This window comes from Lissotriton helveticus, chromosome 12, assembly GCF_964261635.1.
Source record: "Lissotriton helveticus chromosome 12, aLisHel1.1, whole genome shotgun sequence".
Lineage (NCBI taxonomy): Eukaryota > Metazoa > Chordata > Amphibia > Caudata > Salamandridae > Lissotriton > Lissotriton helveticus.
In genome coordinates, this window is record NC_136073.1 from 23,376,083 (window position 1) to 23,399,702 (window position 23,620).

The 23,620-nt window shown below is 43.0% G+C and overlaps 1 protein-coding gene across 1 annotated transcript in view; it reads right to left on the minus strand.

Annotated features, from left to right (window-relative positions):
• Positions 1–17,785: 17,785 nt before the first annotated feature.
• NCAN (neurocan) overlaps positions 17,786–23,620 on the minus strand; it is a 220,557-nt gene continuing 214,722 nt past the window's right edge. The window contains exons 15-16 of the mRNA XM_078670555.1: positions 21,888–22,070; positions 17,786–19,744 (exon numbers count right to left, since the gene is read on the minus strand). Coding sequence (XP_078526681.1) covers positions 19,566–19,744; positions 21,888–22,070 — 362 coding nt within the window. The 3' untranslated portion in view covers positions 17,786–19,565. The remainder of the gene's footprint in view (positions 19,745–21,887; positions 22,071–23,620) is intronic.

Consider the following 23,620-nt stretch of genomic DNA (forward strand, 5'->3'; position numbering starts at 1 on the left):
GGGCCTGTAGCCGGAGAAATCCACGGAATAGATTTGTGACCCCGCGGCCCTAGAACCCGGACCTCACCCACGAAACATGGCCGAGTGCTAGTGTGTCAACAGCGGCCAGCTGAGCCTGGGTGGAGCCGGTTCGCCGGACCGGAGTGACTGCTGTGGGAAAATTCATCGCTGGGGAGCTGATTGCAACACGACACTGCCGGCTTATACCCTCGAAGTGAGGGCTCGGTTATCATACTGTTTACGAGTGGAGCGCTGAGGGTGAGCTATGTCTGCTATTTTGCCCGATCTTTGCGGCCCGCTCCCGAATTCGCTGCCATTGCCGACTCGGAGGGGAGATCGCTCCTTGGGTGTGTGTTGTGACGGCCCCCGAGTATCGCACTGCAATCTACCCTCCCGGATAGCCCCGTTTGATGATTGCCTGATTGAACTGCAGGACATCGCCCTGCCTACTGAAGCGCAGTGGGATGGGAACTGCGGTTTGCCGAGCGATGCTGTATGGTGGGACACACAGCCTGCGCTGCTTTGCGGTGATATTCTTGCTGCTCTTCTTGCCCTGCAGTCCGATTGGGAGGAAGGATCCCGTATGTTGGGACGTAAGCTTGACGATCTTGTATCCACACTGGAACGATCGCGATCGGATGGCTCTTGGGGGTGCGAGGATTTGCCCCTCACTGTCTTTGAGGGTGGTACTGTGGTCGCACTCGAGTGCGGAGGAGTCTTGCAGATCCCGGACTGTACTGATGCTTGTGGACAAACATCCGTATGCTTCTGCTACACTGAAGGGTTCCTCTCTCGGCAGGAAATGGTGACCTCGCCCATCGTATCGCTGCAAGTGGCCCAGACATTGCCTCAGCGACTGTTGGCTCCGGTGACTGCCTCTTCTCTCCTCGCCCCTGTATTCTGGCTATGGCAACAGTATCTTGGGGTGTTATTGGAGGTGATGGTCATGAGTGAAGGTGACTTTGTTTGTAGTCTGTGGCGTCCCATTTGCATTTGCATGTTGCTCTTTTATCTTCTGTGGCCATTTTGTTCCTTTATGTCGGCTGAAGCGGGCTTTACTGGGCGAACATCCCTCGGAGGACCCACAAGATCGGGCCAAGGCTAGGTGATTTCTTTACTGTGTGACATCTGTATGGCTAGCAGAGGGGCGGGTTGGTGTATTTCTACGCTACACTTCTCTGCGCAGTTTAGGTTGCCTCTCCCCATTTTTATCGCACTACCGATTACTGTTGCTGCTGTGGTTTCTGGGGTAGAATGTACCTTTTTGGCTGGGGAGACCGGGAGCCTGTGTATGTGTACATATATCTACCTCCTGCCGTTTTATGTAACTTTTTCTTCTTTTTCTTCTTTCTCTTTCTTTGTCTATATTTCGGGTACTCGTTTTCGGGCGATAGGCACACTGCGAGGGGGGGGTAGACCATAGCCTCTGCATGCGTGTAGGGTGGGGGGTAGGGGGGGTTTTGTTTAGTCCTTTTTAGTTTCTATGGGCCATTATCTCCATTATTTTCCCTTTTTGTTTGTCTTCTCTTTCTTTCCTCTTTTTCTGGGTCAGTATGGAGGCTAGGTGTAGAGTTGCTTGCCTTTTCTGTCTCTTTTGGGGTCCACGTTCACATCCACGGGGTTGTATATGTATATGGGGTGGGTATTGCCCGATACGAAATTTGACTGTATGCCTCTTTATCCTGATTAAGATGGTTCTGTACCGCTCCTCCGATTAATATTCTCCGTTTTTGGACATCCTTCTGTGCGTATTGCCCACTCCGTGTCTTCAATGGACTATCTGGTCTCTGATCCTTCTTGTACTATACTTTAATTTAAAAATGGACCTTATTAACTCCTGCGCTCAGTGATCGCATCCAATATAAATGACAATTGTAATGTTTGCTGTTTTCTGTCTTTGGGGACTGCTGAGCTGTGTTATTGTTGCCGTATGTGCTCTGATTTGATTTCGAGGCCAGCCGGACTGGTTGTGGGCCCGTAACTGTATACTACTTTTGCACAATAAAGGTCTTTAATAAAAATAAAAAAAAGATGGCGCCTCCAGGCGTCCCGTTCTTCCCCCAATAAGGCCGCTGAATCGGATTCGGTAGTGCAAGGGAGGGGACCCGCTTAAAGAGCGGTGAAATAAACTATTATAATGCACGTATGCAGAATGGACAGGCTAAAAACAGGGGAAAAGTCAAAATAATTCAAATGAAATGACAAAACAGGATGTTTTTAAAATTGCGCCAAGAATTATGCTGAAAGCGCAATCCCACTCGCGCTGAGCATAAAGTCCCTGATATTACCTTTAAGCGAGGGCTAACACTGATCTTGCCCACCTTAAATACAGCTCTCGAGTGTCCTGCTGGCCACTAGAGCGCATACAAAGATGGCGCCTCCAGGCGTCCCGTTCTTCCCCCAATAAGGCCGCTGAATCGGATTCGGTAGTGCAAGGGAGGGGACCCGCTTAAAGAGCAGTGAAATAAACTGTTATAATGTGCGTATGCAGAATGGACAGGCTAAAAACAGGGGAAAAGTCAAAATAATTCAAATGAAATGACAGGGATAACAAGCATAGACAAAGCCAGTAAGTCTGACTTCTAAATTGAAGATTCTCTTCAGTGTTTTAGACACTCCGTAAGTCACCATCCTTGCATTCAATCACTCATCCTCACACGTGTGCATCCATTTATTCACCTATCTGCTCAGTCTTGCATTACCCCAAAAGCAAAACCAGAATAAAACACGCAAAACAAACTCAACAACATATTCAAGATAAATTAAAATAATAAGTGTAGTAAAAAGAAGCATCATGCCTCCTAAACATGGCCGGCATATGCTTGAAATAACAAATCGAATGAAAGGTAGCAACGGTTGGCCGTTCTTGCAATAATACTGCACATAGGACCCGCTTGCAAGTCAGGCGCGGAATAAATAACGCATGGAAGTTGGCTCAACCTAAATATAAGTTGTAGTTTTTTCCACATCCATATTTTCTGGATTATACCTAATTTTTCAAGATAGTAAATCCAGCTGAAAAATTTGAATAAGAATGTCTGTAGTCGCAGTCAAACCTTAGTTCTAGTTTTACTTTTCTGTCAGCAATTACCTTCCCTTCCCCTTAAATGTAGAGATGACAAAAGTGTTAACCCCTTTACATCCCACTCAGCAACTTTTTTTTTAAACGCTACTATATGAAAAACAACTGAATCGATTTACACCAAACAAAACAAAAAAAGCACTCTTGCTGAGTAAAGTTCTACTTTCATGCCAGGTTGATGTAAATTCGTTCAGCCGTTTGGGCTGTGGGGCACATTCATACAGAAAAACATGTAAAGTAAAACAAAAAACCCACCTGCAAAAAAACTGTACAGTAAAAAAAAAACATATATGTTACACTTAATAAATAGAAAGCAAGTAACATATTGATACATTACTAAATCACTGTACAAAAAACCAAAGCAACGCATTAGTAAAGGACACTATAATTACTACAACTTAATGTACGACAAACCCACAAACAACACTATAACTAACCTCTAGAACCCCCCTACATCCCTCGTACGCTCAACCCCCCAAAAAAACTGTAACAAGGACTTACCTGTTCCGATGAACAACAGCACCTTACCACCAGAAAAGAGATGAAAAATGACACTAATAGACTACATAATAGAAGGTAGCGGCAAACAAATGACAGTCTTTTTTTTTTTGCTATCTTCCCATAGCAATTAATTGGAATACAAGTTAAAATGTTTAAAATAGGTTGTTTAAATTTTAAAGCATGTTAAAATGTTGTTCAAATATGTAAAGAATAAATTAAATATTAGAAAAAAATATTTAAGAAATGTGATATGTATTGGATACTTATGTAAAAATAATGTTGAGAATATGCGTATGAAACAACTGAATGTATGGTAAAATAAATGTGAAACGAGAAAAAAACACAAAAAAATCTATCACATACAATACTACCCTTCCCTGCGCCACCCCCCTCCCCGCGACCCCTTTCTCATTCCATCCACCCGCCCCATCACCCTTTGTTTGCGGCGGCCTCTACTGATAATGCCAAACTCCTTAATGATACTAGTCTGGTCAGCCCTTTGGCGGGGAAATCACTATGCACGAACTAGGTTTCAATATTATCAGCAATACATAATGTGACTCTTCTGCCAGAAAACCGCTGCTGGAATGGAAGATTTCACACATCGGGCTGGCAAACGTTTGTACGCATACAGACAGGTGTCTGTCCCTGTGGCCGGCTCAGTGACCTGCCTTTCTGGGCCATGTTCGGCACTTCTTCCCCTAAGTACACAAAACCAGTATGCCTTCCTGAGAGCATCATCAAGGGACCGAGCGCAGGCCTCAATGCAGTAGCCTTGCACGCGTGGCGGAGGGATACTGCTAACGAGTCCCTGCGGCCCGCGGATGACAGTGTTAGGTTACGAGAACCCCGGGGTTATCCGGCAGCGAACACAGGCTGTGCAGCGACCACAAGGCCCAGAGAGGGTTGTTTGTGCCCGTGTGAGTTTGTGTATATATACTTTTAGCTCCCCGCGGCACAGCGAGGCCTGTGCCATCACGTTGACCTCCACTGCATGAAAGGAGGATATTTACAGTCAGAATCTGGCAGGCTATCCTGGCACGCTACATGCGCCACGTGGCGCTGGCTTGCAAGCTCTCAATTGGGTCCTGGGGAAGGCAAATCAGCAAATCGGGCAAGTGGCCTGGAGCGCGCAGAGAGGCTTTTTTTGCATTTATTTTAATATAACTAGTACCAGTTCTGCAATACAATGAGGGGCAGTCACCCTCCGACGTCTCTTCCCTCTGAGCAAATATCCTGAAATTTGACACGGTTACGTCTGTCAATTTGCATCTATAGTATGCATGTAAAAAACGATGATTTCCCCCCTCCTGAGAGCTGGGAAGGCTTCAGGGTAAAGTAGTTACTTCTTGGGCAAGCATAGCTGTTCCAGGGCAGTGCTAACCTGTGGGGGGTTGGGCGGCGGGGGAAGGGTGAGCAGGCAGTTGGGTACTAAAGTTGCAATACTACAAACTAACATCACTTTATTCAGGGAGGTGCTGTGAACTCAGAACCACGAACAGCGTAATAACAATGAATAAAGTAAGTCTAGGAACACTTTGTCTTAAAATGAAAAGTACATTATCCTACACACGGCTGAATACTGCACATAACAAAGATCCGTGCCTAGGGAGATACAACAAGAAATTAAACAAATGTAAAAAGGATTTCACTATGAAAAAATTGCAGTCTAATGTTTTTAAAAGTGGGGTTTTCGCCATTAACCCGTTCGCTGCTGCAGTCGGTCGTTAGACGTCGCGCGAGCTACCTCCCTGGTGCTGCGCACATCCAACGGCCGACGCGGCCGCACCCGTTTCTTCGACCGTTCAGCACTGGTGCTGAACGTTTGAAGCAGAAAACGGGTTAATAATGTTCTACCGGCAGATATCCAATTTTAAATATTTTGCTACAAAAGGTTTGTAGCTAAAATATTGACTAACAAAATATTATGAAGATAGATATATTTACTACATTGCCTCTCTCTCGCTCTCTCTCTATATATATATATATATCACACACCAAAAACAGGCTCAAGACGCATAGATGTGCAGTAAAGATCAATAAATCAATGTACTTACCTTCACGATACTTTGTCAGTCGACAACCATATGGATCGGGCGATGAGGGTCAAACTGTACTCTGAGAAGTGAGACTCGAAACAAAGGAGTGACTGCGCACACTGCGAGTAGGTCTCATCCAAGATGAGTGACACCAAGTTGGGAGACTCCGCCCCATGAGTGGTAATGAGGGGATTCACGAAATGACTGAGGCTGCGCTCCAATAAGGGAGTTACAAACAAGAGAGAAACTCTTCCAAGAAACGAAGGTCACACCTAACAAGTGAGACCGTTCACCAAGGTGTGAGACTCGCACCCTAAAAGTGAGAGCCTACTACATCTCCTCTGCTGTCCCTGATGTGGATTTGGACTCTTCCACACAAGAAGCTTAGTAATATAAATTAAATACTTTTATGGGCATCAGTAAAATAGAGAGGAAGAGCCACTGTTGTTTTATCACTGATGTATGGGTCAGGGACGGCGCTATCAATAGTGCAACCGGTGGAGTAGCATTGGGGCCTACAGATCACGATTTTTTCTTGTTTCATAGTAGAAAACCATCAGGCGAGGGTCAGGCGAGGGTCAGGCGAGGGTCAGGCAAGGGTCAGGCTTCCTTACTTGCATCAGAGTCCATGACACCCACCCTGGCTGTGCCGCTGGCATAATATGTGGGTAAAAAATCCTAGGACATCAGCAAAGAAAATGACCAATTTTTACATAACCAGTGGTGTGAAGAAGGAACGAAAAATGAACTGTATATAAACATATATTTAATAAGTATGAATAAAAGTCATATAGAATCTAACCTATATGATGGAATAACCAAATATAATTCATAAAAAGACAGACATAGGTATAACAAATCAATACATAACTTATAAATCCTACACTTTACAAAACGCAATACATTCATATAAATCAATGGCATAAAAAGTACTAAAAATATATAATCATTAAAAAAACTCTCGACGCGCGTTTCGGCAGAAAGCCGCCTTCTTCAGGAGTCTCTGCTGATATTCTGGAAATACATATACAGAAACCAAGAAAACAAGAGACATATATTAGTTCATGGTTTTATGGTTATATATCTAAACTTTTGTTTGGGTTTATATGAGAAAGTTAAAAAACACATTTAGACAACAAGTACATATTATATCTATCTAATACGTCAATCTTCACACCTACCAAGTTAGAACACTCAATTTGGTCATTTCTAGTCGTATGATAGACAAAAGTTTTCAATTGTATTGTATAGTACTTACAAAAGGTATCATTATTCCTTATCAAACGTATATTGCACATTATATTTATCATTCTGAGCTATGCAGAATGGGCCTTCATGACAAACGGATGGTCAAAGCAGTGATACATGTCTCTTAATTCGGACAGCAATTACAAATGATATATACAAAACACTTACATTAATCTATTTTATAGAAGTCGGTGATATCTTCATAAATACGAATAGTCAGAGCCACTTGATATAGGCTAATACCTGATCAGAATAATATAAAATAAATGAAATAAATACAAAGATTAAAAAAATGATTAAACAGAAAAAAAATCTTTTTTTACAGGGTCACTTTGAACACATGGCGCCACAAGGATGGTGGGTCTGACGATTACTGTCATATTCCTTTGGTTAGATAAAGTCAAATAGTGGGGAATAGAAGAACATAGGGAACGAGATTATAGTATACAATCACTGTAACCTATCTAATCTAAAGTGTTAGCCTTGTAAAGGTAGTATATTCCTGCTGTGGACTATCTCCTATCTGACCAGACAATGTATCTCAGAGTAGCATATTATTATTGTAACTACCTGAGTTAAGTATGACATCACTCTAATTTCAATATCGATGGTCTTGTACAGCCGTCAAGTATAGATGGCCGGGATGTAGGGTTCTCAGTGTCAGCGTAAACGAAGCAACTGTATAAAGAAGCGGGATAGATGAAAAGAAAGTAAATACATGGCTACGTAGATGGCTTGTTAGCAGAAAGCTAATGTCGACTTATTTATGGAGACAAGATTGCTTGGAAGCATCATGGCTAACGAGTCAAATAGAATAAGATAGGAGAAAGAATACCTATAACTTTCTTGAACAGGTGTATATATATTTTCATGCAGGGAATATCGACCTCCGCAAGGGGCCAGACGGATCGTGACTGCAGTTAAAAAAGAACAAAAAAGGGGCAACCCAATAATGCAAATGAGTACGAGAACTATTAGTGAGCCTTTACTAGTTAGAATATACTGAGTTGATAGACACGCTGGTGAGGGTAGTCTCAACCTAAGACCGCTACATATATTATATAACAAACACATACCTTGTGTATTCAAGAGAATACATAAAATATATTTCTTATTTCGTGTTCTATCGATAGAGGTAGGATTCTAGCAGCGTCTGCCGGTGCTTGATTTCACAAAGCTACAAAGAGATAAAGTAAAAAAAAGGAAGGTGTGCTAATTGAACCGGGAGGCGATCTCGGCTAAGTTGTAACAAAAGAGAGACCCAGTTTGTACGTAATATGTCCAATGACATACACAACCTAGAAAATATCGCTAGGATTTACCTTACAGATACGGGAATCTTGAGGACAGCCGGATGGTGCTGCTCCAATACGGGCAAGACGTCACGTCACGTAGATACCGTCAGCCAGACAAGAAAACATTGTGGACACAGGCTGATATTTAAAGCCCCGATAATGGCGCGAAAAAACTGGGCTTGAATACAGAAGTGGTAAAAAGTGGTACCGGACTAATAGTCGTCCACAAAGTGAGGCTCGCCCGTTCCAAGATGGCGCTCCCTCCTGCAGGCGGCGCGCACTGATAGAACAGTTGTGTTAAACAATCAGGAAGGTTGTAATTATATAGGGCAAACTGAAAAAATGGTAACATAAGCAGAATTGTAGCTTTCGGAAGTCTATTTACATCCAACATGTGCTTATAGCGCGGGTTGAAGGTATTAATATACATCACATAAGGTGAGAAAAAACCTATTCCAAGATGGCGTTCGTAGATGGAAACGACGTGCAATACAAGATAAAAATATATTGTATATTAAAAAATTAAAAGGAATATAATAATAGATATTAAAGATCTGATTGGGCAAAAAATGTAAAGGTCAGTAAGTTACTAAATAGCGAGAGGAAGCTTATATACGTACAAAATCTGTCAAAAACAGATATTGTCAGAAACAGATTGGGGATAGATCTGCTCAAACTTCCACAGTTGGGTAAATGAATCAAAAAAAATACTTATGATAATGGGACATGATATCGATATTCGAGTATGGAATATTGATAAGTATGTCCCGAATCGGACCTAGTCATTAAAAAATAAAAATAAAAATTAAGGTCACATATACCCGATCATAGAGAACACGGAGGGGAGAGGGGGGGGGGAAAGAGGGGGGGGGAAGAGGGGTTTTCCATTGTATAAATGAGCTAGTATTGATCTAATAACTGTAAATAACTCACGTTGGCAATAAATAGTATTGAATAGAAACGGTAAATACAGTCTTAATGCTATATGGCCCTAATAAGATTCATTTCAGCTAAGGGTACTGGGGAGAAGAGTGTAAACTGTTGCAGTAGTGATTAAATTATGGCATTCTCCCAAGGGATTTCAGCATTGAGCCCTTGCTTGAAAGTGCCCAGGGCGAAAATCCAGAAGACTTCCCTTTTTCTTCTGACTTTGTCGCCACCTTTGCTATCTGGAAGTCTAATCTTTTCCAGAATGCGCCACTTAAAGTCATCTGGTCCGTGGTGTTTTTCTATAAAATGTTTGACCAGGGGTGCCAGAGTCTTGTTCGTACGGATGGCTGACCGATGTTCTGTAAGTCTGGTCTGTATAGGTCTGGAGGTTTCCCCCACATAGCCCAAATGGCATGGACACATGATAAAGTAAATGCAATTCGCCGTTTTACAGTTCCACATATCATTGGCGTTAACTAGGCAACCATTGTGTTCAAAGGACTCACCTGTAATGATGGTGTTGCAGGATTTACAGGATGAGCATCTAACAGTGCCTCTGACTGGAAAGTTGTCAGTTAGTGATCTTTGAACAAATTCTGAACAACCTTTCTTAGCAGTGAAACGAGAATGTACAATCATATCTTTAAGATTTTTGTTTCTCCTGTGAGCAAACATGGGTTTGTCTAATTTACAGTTAGTTGGGTTAGAGTTCAAAATGTGCCAATTTGAATTTACAATATGTCGAACCGTGTTGTCAAGAGTAGAGTGTTTTGTGATGCAGACTAATTGCTTATTTGTCGTGGGTGGTTTAGATTTAAGTAGCGAGTCTCTGTCGTAAAATCTTGCTCGCTTATATGAATCCCTGACTAACCTATGTGGGTAGCCTCTGTTTAAGAATTTCTGTTGCATAATACTTGCCTGTATGTCAAAGTCAGCTAGACTGGAACAGTTCCTTCTAACTCGAAGGAACTGGGAGAAGGGTATACTTTCTCTTTGACACCGGGGGTGAAAGCTTTTAAAATGAAGAAGAGTATTCCTCGCAGTAGATTTAACAAAGAGGTCAACAACTAATTTGTTGTTCAGATGTTTTATGACTATGTCCAAAAATTCAACATGACTATTGTTATATTGGGCCGTAAATCTAAGATTTCCATCTACTATATTGATCCATGTAAGAAATTCACGAAGTGAATTTTCCCCATTGGTCCAGATAAAAAAGATGTCATCAATATATCTGGACCAATGGGAAATGGACTCAAAAAATGGTGCTATTTCGTTATAGATGGCTTTAGTTTCGAAGGCTGCCATATAAATGTTGGCAATAGATGGAGCGACCGAAGCCCCCATACTGACGCCTTTAGTTTGACGATAAAGGGTGTTGCCGAATTCTACAATATTCTCAGTGAGAACAATATGTAGGAGGTCCAGTATGAAATTTTTCGGACAAATAATGTCGAAAGTATCAATGAACCAACTTGTGGCAAGCATGGCTTCTTTTTGGGGGATGTTGCTATACAGCGCTTCGATGTCCATAGTGACTAATAAGTCCTTATTAGGATCGAAAGGTAGATTCTCGACTCTGGATATCATGGAGCCTGTATCTTTAATATATGAAGTGATCTTCGGTATATGGGGACGTAAAAATGAATCAATGAACTTAGAAAGAGGCTCTGTATTAGTGCCTATTGTGGACACAATGGGTCTGTAGGGGGATCAATTATGTTCTTATGAATTTTGGGCATGCCATAAATGCATGCTGTTTTGAAATGATGATGGTTTAAAAAATCAAATTCCTTTTGGCTAATGTCACCATTGGTAAGGGCTGTGGTGGTTAAGTTACGGATTTTATTGGAGATAGAAGTCAAAGGGTTAGTTCTTACTGGGGAGTATGTGGCTGTGTCAGAGAGCATCGTCATCATCTTTTGTTCATACTTGTCCGCATCAATTAAAACAATACCACCCCCTTTATCGCAGCTCTTAACAATTGAGGTGCTATCTTGTCTGACACTTTGAAGGGAGACTGATTCATCCCTGCTAAGGTTGTAAATAGGTTTGGGAATATAGCGGAGAGCTCTTTCAAGTTGTTGAAGGACAACTAATTCGAAAGTGGCAACTTCCGGACCCAACTGGTCCAATGAAGGGTTAAACGTAGATGGCAAGGAAAGTTGACTGGTTTCTAGGGCTGTTTCATTATTATCTTTATGCATAGAGAAGAATTTTCTTAGCCTAATTTTGCGAAAGAAGGAGATAATGTCTTTTTGAAGCTCAAAGACATTCAGTTGGGAATGGGGGACATAGGACAGGCCTTTGGATAGTAACGATTCAGTAGGGAAATCGATATTTTTAGAAGATAGGTTAAAAATTGGAATTACATCCCTTGACCCCAATACTGACGATTCCGTGTTTCGCGAATGAATTGGGGTTCCTGGGGTTGATGTTGCACTAGAGTCTGGATCCCCTAGGGCGCGCATAATTGATTTCACTAATAAGTTAATTATTGAAAAAAAAATCAACCGACTAAGTACAACTTCGCCTACACCCACATTGAAAAGATTTTTTAGAACTTGTCTAATTTGCTATCGTTCACACAAGATGGTGAGGTTTTAAAAATATAGATTAAAAAAATTTTAAAAACTTTTTTAAGTGCAAAAAACGTTAAAAATCTATGTTTAGAGGGAGAACTTTAATTCACTTTTTGTCATGGAAATTCTTTTGCAGAAAGACTTAGTAGGATACTCCGCTGGCAGGTAAAGTTACGAGTCCACATACTGCAACCTAACAAACTTGTAAACTTTTCACAATCCTGCTGACGGAGTTTACTTTTTGTACAGCTGTAGCACGTATTACTGATGATACGCAACACGAGAGGTGAACAACAGGCACCTATGTACAGTCAAACTAGGCCACCAAATCCCGACTCACTGGGCATGTTGGTAATTATGAGGAACCTGTTGGGATTTGCTGGTCGTAAAGAGAAGAAATGGGTTATAGACATAGCTGCTAGAAGTAGAGGTGTGGGGGACACTGCACCCACCCCCCCCATAAAATACAAACATGCAATAAAGATGCCTTTACATTTTGGTTTTATCTTGTCATATTTGCTTCGTGGTCAAAGTGTATGGGTAAACAACCTTTACAACAAAACTTTTACAACGCACTACCATTACAACGCGGTCATTACAACGCAAACTATTACAACGCATTGCGCTGAGGGGCGCTCGAGGATAGGGAATAGGTTAATTTACTATCCAATAACCTTCCCTAGTGTCCACGGGGACTGGAGTTGGAATAGTAAATGAAACTATTCACTATCCAACACCCAAAAGCGCTATGCGTTGTAATGGTATGCGATGTAAAAACCGCGTTGTAAAGGTATGAGTGGTAAAAGTATGCGTTGTAACGTCATACATCCAAGTGTATGTCTTCTGACAAATTGCTGCTTCTTCTTTTAACACGTAGACTGGTGTTCACTTTTCTTTTTCTGACTGCAAAGTTAGATGATTTTGTAAAGTTAACAGTATGACCATCTTGCTGGGGTACAGGGAGTGTGAAAGGAAAGGCTGTATAATGTCAGTTTGTTTCCAACACAACAACATTTAACTACCTGTAAAGGAATGAACTGTACAAATATTTCAAAAACATAGCAGTTTGGAGCTCACAAATGAAGAACATTTTTTGTAATTTTGAAGGATAACGGAAACCGAGATTTTAATGGAATCAGAACACGTTAAGACACTTTACTTGGCGAGGTGCAAATAAGGTATATTTTTGAAACATGATTTGCATACACCTTCATTAGTGCGCAATATTGTTTTATCAGTAAAACAGCATATCAGTGTGACTTTTGTTGTCATTTTAATGGTAAACGCGGACTTTAACCCCTTCCATGCTTTCCATGCTGGTGACGAACCCCAGCCGTCACGCTCCACGGTGCTCGTGTGCTGATGACGGCTGGGGTTCGTCACGGCCCCGCCCTGTTCGTTCGGCGGCAGTACACGGGGGGAATCGCGGCCGCAAGGAAGGGGTTAAATGACAGTGAACTACCACACAATGCGTTAGTAATATATTTTCAACAGCATGCCCCAAATTGCACTATAAGGTACAAATTAGAACTCGTACCACTCACCTATTGAATGGACGTGGCTCATTTGCTACACTTGTTCTTTGTGCGAGGCTTCGGTTTTTCACAGTCCCTCTGACTTCAGTGATGTAAGACTAATGCCAGCAAAGCCCATTCTGAAAATTGTTCCAGCACCAATGGGTGCAGTACCAGGATCTGACCATAGGTGGTGTTACGAGCAAAGATGCATTTATTTTTTTTACAAGGAGATCTTTAATCATGCTTGAATTTTGTTATTTGATGCAGAAGGAGAAGAAAAGCAGGAAGGGACGAGGGCAAGTCAGGATGTTCATACATAATTCATTTAGAAATTAAACCTCCAGGGATGCAATAAAACAGACAAGCCACCTATTAAAAAAGTTTATTAAAATGCCCAGCAGTACAGGAACGCAGAGTGGTTCTTCGTCCACACAACAGTTTTACAGAACACTGCAAATTATTGAAAACGGCAGAAATATCAGCTTGGAAATGCACGTTCACACAAAAAAACAACAACAGAACAAACCCCGCCCCGACCCACCCGCCACCCACTCATTCCCTCTGGAAAATTGAAAAAGAATCTAACTTAGTAGCAGAAATCCCCTCTACTGACCCTCTTTTCTCTCCTCCTCCCACCTCAATACCTGGAATAAACAGGGAGAGAAATTTAAGGTGTGATTTATTGAAGGGGCCTAACAGGTCTTTAGTTACCAGAACAATCAAGGGAATAAAACAATGTGAACTCAAGTCTGGTGTACATGCCTTGTAACTATTGTACTTACACACCCCCCCCAACCGGGAAAATCAATTTATGGCCTAGACAATATTTCAATCAGATGCTGTTCATTATCACATATTCGTAAAATGAAATATTTATCTTGCATCCCACACAAATGTATCATTTATGGTTCATTTTTTACCACACACTGTTCAAAATATAGGATATTATTATGCACAATTTTTCTAGGTGCATGGCCCTTCTCCTGTCTAAACATCTTCAGAGAGACACACTATCACAGATTGACTTTCTGTTTTTGCTGGACACCACTTATAGGTTACATCATGAGGTCTCAATGACAATTTGTGTTTTCTTGTGAGTAGCAGACAACTCACTTATAATTTATACCTATTGCTCAAGATATTACTTCCAGTTTCCCTCTGCATGCTATCTGTTCGATCACTTGTGGGTCATATTCTAGGCTCTACTATTACTTCCTGTTTTGCTCTGCATGCCATGAATGAGATCACCTAAAGGTCACATTCTGTGCTCAAAGTATTACTTCCTGGTTTGCAGTGCATGCCATCTGCAAAATCCCTTGTAGATTATACCCTGTGCTCTAAGTACTACTTCCTGCTTTGCTTTTCATGCAGTGTCTGGCATCTGTGTGGAAGCCCATTCTGTACTTATTATCTTACTTCCTGTTTTTCTCCACTTGCCCATGTGTGACCTCTTGTAGGTCATACCCTGTTTTCAGCTTATTACTTCCTGTTTTGCTACACATATTCTTCTAGCTCAAAGTCCTGTGTTCTGACTATTAATCTCTGGTTGGCACTTTGTGCCATGTATGTGATATTTTGTGGAGCACTTCCTGTGATTTCACTACTACTTCCTGTTTGGCTCTGCGTGCCTTGAAGGAGATCACTTCTCGTAAATGCCCAGAAACATTATTCAGGCCCTTTTGTAAATCAGTAAGGAGCAGCTTACCGCGACTTTGTGCGTGCAACAAATATGGCGGATGTACATTTACGAATGTGCCGCACAATTTCAGAGATGGGACAAAGTTCTGCATTTTACCTGTTTGGATTCAGGGTTGAAATCTCACTACTATTTAGTAAACAGGCAGAAATGTAGGCAGTAGTGGGAAGACCCTTTACAAAAGATGAAGGCATGCCCACACAGCTCTTGAAGATTTACGCTGTTGGGATGGGCGAGCGGCAATTTCTGTGTCGGTGCCTCTTTAATCCTCACACTGCTTCATGGCACTTTCACAAGTTGAGCCAATGGGGCGTCCAGGAAGGGTGCTTTTGTAACACCCATCGGGTGTAACCCGGAGGAGACCAACATGGAACTTCTAGCACACAACCCTCTGCAAGGCTTGGATTATCCATCAAAGCAGCTGCTTCCCCATCCACACAACCTCCCGCGCGTCCCTGGAAACTCGGGGTGATCCTGGACTTCTGTTGAATCCATGGGGGAAAGTTTGGGAAAACTTTTGGGGTATTTAGACTGCAGTTAAATTCCACTGATTGTATAGAGTTGTGCTCTAGACACTTCTGTCTCTTTACAGATAGCCAGAGTTACCCAATACGAAGAGGTCAGGCGGAGGTCACAGATCCGGCCTCTTGCAGGAAGTGTGGCAGGATAATGTTGCACTATAGTACTGTCCGACCTCCTACCCCACCCACAAACTGTAAGGAAGACGCTCATTGGACAAGGAACAGATGAAACTATCAGCAAAGGAAAGATTAGCTAATTAAAGGTACCTTCTTTGCTAAACAAACAGTGTAGGAAAAATTTTAAGTTAATAACCACTGTGTAGGGAATTCATGGACTGGGAGAAGCACTGTGCAGCGTTTGCTATACCTTTCCCAATAAGCACTGGCAAAGCCAATCAGCCTGGCTTGCATTCTGAGCACAGGCTAAAACATGAATACAACCTGCTGTAGTGACAACACAAAAAAAACCAGCAATGTATTTGTGTATAGAATGTCCCTGTGAGATAAATTAATGTAAATAAAGCCTTGTGCATTGCAGTGTAAGCACTTTCGAGAAAGCGGAGTGATACAGTCAACAGCATGATGTGAGAAGGGTGGAAGAAAAACCCTTTTGAGTGGAGCCAAAACCCACTGTATATTTATTTTCAAATAGTTGTAACAATAGGTCTGCAGACAGATGCATTATCATGCCAGGCTTAAAAATGCAAGGATGGGGCAGGGAGGAGAGATCTCAGTGTGTTTGTAGGTTCAGGTGCACGCAGATGTTGTGGGCACCACGGCTGCCTGCCCAGCACACCCTAAAACCTTGCAGGGCACCTAACTGGACTCAAGACTCCTCTCTTTGGAAGTGACCTTTCTCCCCCACGAACCTACTCTGAAAATGCATGAAAATTTGCATTTTCCGGAATGCCAATGCCTACTTGGCAGCCTCTGTCCATGGTTAGCTATTATTTCACTCCCTTCATAGTACCCTAGTGCTCTGAAGTGTCAGAGAAACAGTGTGGGCACTCAACAAAAATTGTAATTAAATAAACAAACAAATAAATATATTAAATAAATAAATAATACATGCATTTCCTTCATGGATGGTCAGCCATCATTCACATTTTTTGTAATTTGGGTTCTAGGCTCCAATCGCTATAGGCGGGGGCTGTATTTAAAGCTGGAATGCACGGGTACTCAATGACCTCTGCCCAAGGTTAGCTGTTCTTGCACTCCCTTCAAGTTACCCCTGCACCATAGCGCTCTGAAGTCTCAGAGAAACTATGTGGGCACTTTACAAAACCCATAAATAAATAAATATATAAATAAATATATAAAATGAATACATACATTAATAAACACATTTCCTTCATGGACTGTAGGCAACCATCCAGATTTTGGAAACTTGTGTTCTTGGCTCCAACTACTATGGACCGGGGATGCATTTAAAGCGTAGCACTGCCAATGAGCACCCCAGAAAGACAAGCCACCCGCCTTCCGCCATCGGTGTAGGGAATAGACGTGACGTACTGAAGGTAGCCTTCACTGTGTTACAGGTCTAGAGTTCTCCTGATCTATTTGAGTGCACTCTCTCCACCCCTCTGTGCCGAGCAATGCTCATACAGCAATGCTCACAGTTCTAGAATCCTATAGTCTATAGAGAACCCATCCAAGTTCTGTAGACCATTGCGTCGGAGGACTCTCTCCCTGGGGGCCTATGGAGGTTCACGGGATCTTTGTTTCAGTGATACAACATGTCTACGCTCCACACAAACTCTCTAGGGTCCCTTGCTTCGGTGCCGCGACCTCCGCAGACCCGTTTTGCAGTGTTGAGTTTTGTCCTGGTTGGAAAAACACCTTGGAATGGGAGAGCTGTTCATTTTGTGCCAGAAGGTACCTCCTGGCATCTGGATAGAGCAGCTCAGAAGATGTCTCTCAGCAATACTACTTCTGTCTAAACACAATATAACAGAGTGTGCCACATACAGTGTTTCTGCAAAGTTGTTTCCCCCACATGACTATAAATTCTGAAAGGAACCACCAGCAATCCTGGTGACATGAGTCACAGTCAGGTTTTACATTAGCACCCGGTGTTTTGGTTTATTCAGACTGGAAGGTTCTCAGTGACGTCAACACTTCCAGTAGATACCCGTAGTCGCTGGATACTATTCTGAATTGCGCCATCTTGTCTTCGCTTCCCTAGGAGGTGGAACCAGAAGGCACCACAGGGGCACATGTCCCTTCCTTTTACTCTCCCCTCAAGCTAGACTGCAGGGCCAGGTCAGGCAGTGTGTGAGGTGACTCCATGACCCCAATGAACAATGCTCCGAACCGCTGTTTTTCTTTTTTATGCCTTTGTTTTAAGGTGTGTGAGTTTAACTGCAACAACCAGCACTACAGTTCCCACAATGCATTGTGTTGTTAAACTGAACATTGGAGCCCTGTAGCCTTAGTGACATGGATTCATCTTGTAACCTCCTTAAAAGTGTGGCATCCTCACCCTGCTCCATAAACATTTCCCAACACACAGGATATTGGATTTTTACCCAACTCTACAGGATGGACCAACATTCATGGTGGCTAGAGTACGCGCTGAATATGCAGTCTGCTTACTGGCCAGAAGGAGTCACTGTAGAATATATCACAGGTTGTAAATATTAGGACTTCCTAGTTTTTTCAGAGGGCCCAATCTACCCACCTGCACTTAACCCTGCTGCTCGCCCACCTCTTGGCTACTGAGAAATGGTCTGGGCTGCCGGATCTGCATCTACCCGCCACGGGGTGGATGGCACGTGCCAACGGGAAGCCTGTGGATGGTCACAAGTAATCAAGGAGAATAATAAAGGAGAGCTGACTGCCAGAAATGTAGACTTGATAAAACAGCAACCCACATTGGATTCCTCAAGCTCTTGTCCCAATTGGTGGTCAAGACCCTACAGGAGTGTTTCTTCTTGGGGAAAGGAAGCCTCTTCGTCACCTACAATGGAATGATTTTGGCTCTGGGTTTCAACGTGCGGCTCAACCACTCTTGGCCAACCAAGCCTTTCGGGGCCACAGCGAATGAAGCAAACATCAGAGCTTCCACCGCATCGGAGTGGCACTGAATGGCTTGGTGGGAAGGGATTGTGGTTTTGGGGGTCACTGCTTTAATGATGAATCCAAAGGCAGTAAGGCCGTCAACAATTGCAAACAAAGGAGGACAACACTCGGTTATTGGATCTTATGGAAGGACCATACGGCCTAGATACTAACAAACCCTGCGGCAGTAGCGGTGTTGTAAGAGTCCGTCAATATCATCCCTGACCTGCCGTTGATTCCAGAGGGACGCAGCAGCTGTTGCACGCCTCGGCGCACATACCGATGCGATGTTCCATTGCCATTGTCATGTCCAACATAATGTATTATGGATCTCAGGAAATTATCAAATTATAAGATAAAAAAAAAATACCTTGCAGTCCAAAAGCACCAACATGTTTACAGAAAGTAACAATGTAACATGCATCCTACAGAGAGTTTTGTCGGCACCTGTTCTCGCAGAGAGGCGCGTGACCGAGGTCAGGCAGAAAAGCAGCGTGACAGCTCAGGGCCAGGCAGGAATCGAAAGGTGGTCGTGGTGCTGATGCTCCCTAGTTCTGACTCCTTTGCTGTCACCTCCACTTCACACGTGAAATTGTCCACAGTGCCTTGCACGACCCGGAAATTACTAGAAGTGGCGTACGGTGGGAAATACTCAGGCTCGGCCTTATGGTGGGAGGGAAGAAGATGTCCTCAATGTTGGTTTGGTCAACATGGCCACTTTGGTCAGGAAAGTGGCGTAGAAAGAGACAGGGCAAGAGTGCGCCTGTGAGTTGTGAGAGGAGGTAGGAGCAGAGACGTAGAGGGGGGGGGACTATTTCGGGGATTTTTCCAAATGGCGACTGAAAAACAATTGTCAGAACACACAGAATGTTACCGCTGCTGACGTGAACATTTGACGCAGCCTCCGTCGGTGCAGGAGGCCTGTGGAGTCTTCTTAAATCTCATGACAAAGCCAGACACAGAATGGAAGGCATCCACAAGAAAAGGGACCGTATCCAGCTCCGCCCACTGACGTTCACCTCTCACTCCTCGCCTTCCTTCTCTGAGAGGCCCACGGGCAGCCACGCCCTTGTGCTCCTCCCACCAAGGCGTTATTAGGCTTGCGCTTCAACCACTGGGACTTTCGTGTGCGGATGGCGGTGTTTCCTCCTCTCTTTGCGGGTCTGGTGCTTGCTGTGCTTGTGGTCATGCCGGCGGTGGCGCGTGTGCTTCTGGTGATTGTGGTGACGGCGGTGGTGGTGGTTCCGTCGCGCCCGGTGGGATCTTCTTTCGGCTGAATGAGGGTGAAACAAAACACACAATTAAGAGCTGTACAAAACACTGTGAGGGACGCGTGTTGGGACTGTAACACAAACATGCAAGAAATGGAATGGGCAACAGAACACTGAAATGACAGGTTTGAGCTTTGAGAGTCAAACTGTTGACACTGTGTCCCTACAAACCTGGACATGATGACCCCTGACCTACAAACTAGGAATTGCAGGCCCTGGAACAAACACAGAAAAGGGTGGCAGGTTTCCCTGGTACAAATTGAGTTAATGGCCTACAAACTGGAAAATAATGTGAATTAGAAACACATCTTCTGTGACCAAACACTTTCGACAACTGATCTTGTCACCGAAAAACTGTGACCTAAAACTAAGGAGCAGTGAGCATCATTTATATACAAGCCATGGATCACATGAGAGACAGGTGGAGAACAGTGACTATGTGACCTGAAAACTGATGTGGTGATGACCTTTCACATACAAATCTGACACCAAAAAACTTGTGACTCACAGAACTTATGTCCATTAGATCTAAAAGCTGGTATGTATACACCATGTGACATGACACCGATGAACTGATGGCCCTGTGACAAACACGGTGTGGAGCGGCGACCCGGTGAGCTAAAAGCTTAACACCAACCTCCTTGTGACCTACAAACTATGGCCAATGACCCACAACATGTTATCTAATCACCTTGCAAACTACAAACAGTAATTGATGACCGTGTTACCTACAACAAGTGAAACAATGGGAGTGTGATCAAAAGGATGGACACAAAAGGCTGTCCTGGTAACCTTCACACTTTGGACCAATGACCTTGAACCTAAAACTGTGACCTGATGACCTTGTGATGTAGAACATGTTACCCAATTACCTTCTGGCTAACAAAGACATTCTGACCCACAGCTGTGAACCAATGTCCACGTTGCCTAGAAATGGGAACTGATAACACTGCGTGTTTTCTCCCAGGCAGCCAATCACAAGCCAGCTGCTGCAAACAATTATTATTTTTTTCACCATAGTTTCCATTTCTAAAGTGCAGAGGGGGCAATCCATACATTCATATCAATAGGAAAACCAGTGTGTTAACAGCACAAAGTGACTTTTATAGAGCTTACCAATCTAAGACGAGTGCCCGCACCTGGCAATCATGACCTTATGAAATGTCTTCTTCCAATAATCAAAATTGCCATTCTTCGTACAGATTAGCCGTAACTCTACCAAGCCGTTTAGATACTTTTTATTATAAAATAAACTATGGACGTTCAAAAACATAACATCGTTTTCCAAAACATCTTTTCCAAAAATGACTTTTCAAAAACATCTTTTACAATAACATTGTTCATTTGTGTAGAATATTATTTTGGCCAAAACATCTTTCCGAAAATCTAGGCCTTCTCTTAACATATATGAAAACATACACTTATTCATATATATATATTGGCATACGGGAAATAAAACAACTCTGAAGCACTAACTTTGGGTCTGTGTCCAGTTTGCGGCGAGTGGCGCTTCAGTATCTAGGCAGCGCGAGTCGTAAATAAATAAATAAATAAATATATATATATATAGATAGATATATATCTATATATATATATATTTTTTTCTTACCCCTTTAAATTGATCTATTTATATTCAATATCCATTTGCCGATCCAAAACCTTTACACGCCCCTCCGTAAAATCTAACTTTTGAAACTGTTGCCATATTATAAATAACCATTTTTAAGCTGCATTTACTTTTGTGCCATTGAGTTTAATTATTATTTTGGTCCAAGATGGTATGAGAAAACAATGTTATAGTAAAAGATGTTTTGAAAATGTATATTTGCAAAATATGTTTTGCAAAACAGTTTGATTACAAGCTACCCCTAACTAGGTAGCATGAAACTGTAGTGAGGTTTCCCTAGGTTCTCATTCTAACTCACCAGGGTGTCGCCACTTCCAAGATGGCCGCACCCCTAACCTTGATCACAGAAGGCATAGTCATGACCTGTCAAAGTCCCTAACTTTTGGTAATGCACACAAAATGATACCTCAAAATCTACATGCACATGAGGACTGGTGTACACCAATACCTGGTGGAGTGTTATCCGGGGAGAGACAGCTCGTATCCACTGAACTCAATTCCCTCTACCTGCTACTCACGCTTTACACAGACTATTTTCGGCCGGTCCCATCTGCCGTCTCGGTGACACTTGATGGTCGGGATGTGTCTCTGGTTGTAACCGGGCTCGCACTGGTATCGGACAGCCGAGTGGATGCTGTACTGTGGCTTCCTCTTGCCCATGGGGATGGCGTTCGGCACCTCTGGCGGGGGCCCACACAGGACTGCAGAAAAAAGGGGAGAAATGGCAGCCATTACGACACTGGGTGGAAACACGTGAACCTCAACTTGCATCGCGATGGATACAAGACATGTTGAGAGACAAGTGACCCGCTGTGGTGGACTGGAAAAGAAACAGGAGGATTTCAGAGTATATTTCACATAGGCCATGACTCTGCAAGGAGGAGGGTTCTGGTCAAAATGGAGGAATCAGGAGAGGAGAATACTGTGTGCCGAGGGAGTGTGCAGGTGCGAAGAAAGTTATCCCCCTAGAGTCGGCCTAAGTCCTTGTGTACTCAAGTATCTAGAGAGCATTATGATGCCAGGGCTTAACCCAGGCTGTTCCCAACTCGTCATGCCCTTTGAGATCTTGAGCGTTTAAGAAAAGTTGTTTTTTTGCCTCTCCCTGGTATACATTCTTCCCCTTTTATTGTTAATCTTAATTGGTTATCTTAACCTTGCACAGAAAAGGTGGGCTTTGAGGTGCACTTCACACTTTGCGTCCAATCAGTTACCCCCCTGAATGTCCCCTGAGCACCGATAAGCTTCTTCCAGGTGAGGAGTTAGCTGGTTCCTAGACTGTGCCTCAGGTGTTGACGGCGGGAGCGCTCACTGTTGACACGTGGACCCGTAACACGTGTAACACCTTCGGCTAATCCAGGGACCAGTAACTAACATCACTTTGCACCCTTGGATTCCAGTACAACTTTTCCTCGTCTTGGTCTACCGGTCTCTGGCACTCTGAGTTAGAGTTTGGATGGTAGATTACCCATGGATAAGAGTAGGATTCTCTAGAGTATAAGATCTCGGGGGTGGAGGGGGGTTTGTCTCCTCAATCGCCATGTTTCGGCTCTGGGTGTGGAGATGGATGGACTTAATAGTCTATCTTTCCTTCAATATTGATTCTCCTGAACTCACCTCTGCTTCTCAGGGATGGCAAGTTGTCCTACACTAGCTTCAAAATGTGATAGCCTTCTTTCTAAGTAATTCGGGGTTTCCGGTTTGGATGGAAATGGGTGTTTTTGCCCAATATGAGGATTCTGTGAGCGGAGGTGTGGCCTACCGGCTTGAGCAGCCAACTCTGGAACCTGAGGAGCCCAGTTTAAATCCCGGCATCGGTACTAAACTCAACATCATGTGATTTTGGACAAATGCATCTCCCTGTGCCTAAAATATGAGTAAAATGTATTTATTTAATCCCCACTTGAAGTACATTATTTTGTATTAATGTGCAGCGCTCTGTTTCTTCACAGCTAGATTTGCGCTATGTTAACGCATACTGTCCTTACACATACAATATCACCGGGTCGCATGGACTTGGATGTCTCCAAGGACACATGATCCTCATCAAATGTTGTGTAGTTTGCCTGAATATTGTGTATTCATGGGGAATTTTCTGAGGCAATCATCAGTCCAGTAACTGAATATTTCACCAGTAAGTTCACGTTCAGTAGGAGATATCTCATAAAACGAAGTAATTCTGCATTGCAAATCTACCAACAGTCTCGGGATCATAAATATCTGGTGCAAAATTATTGCATCATAATTACAGGTG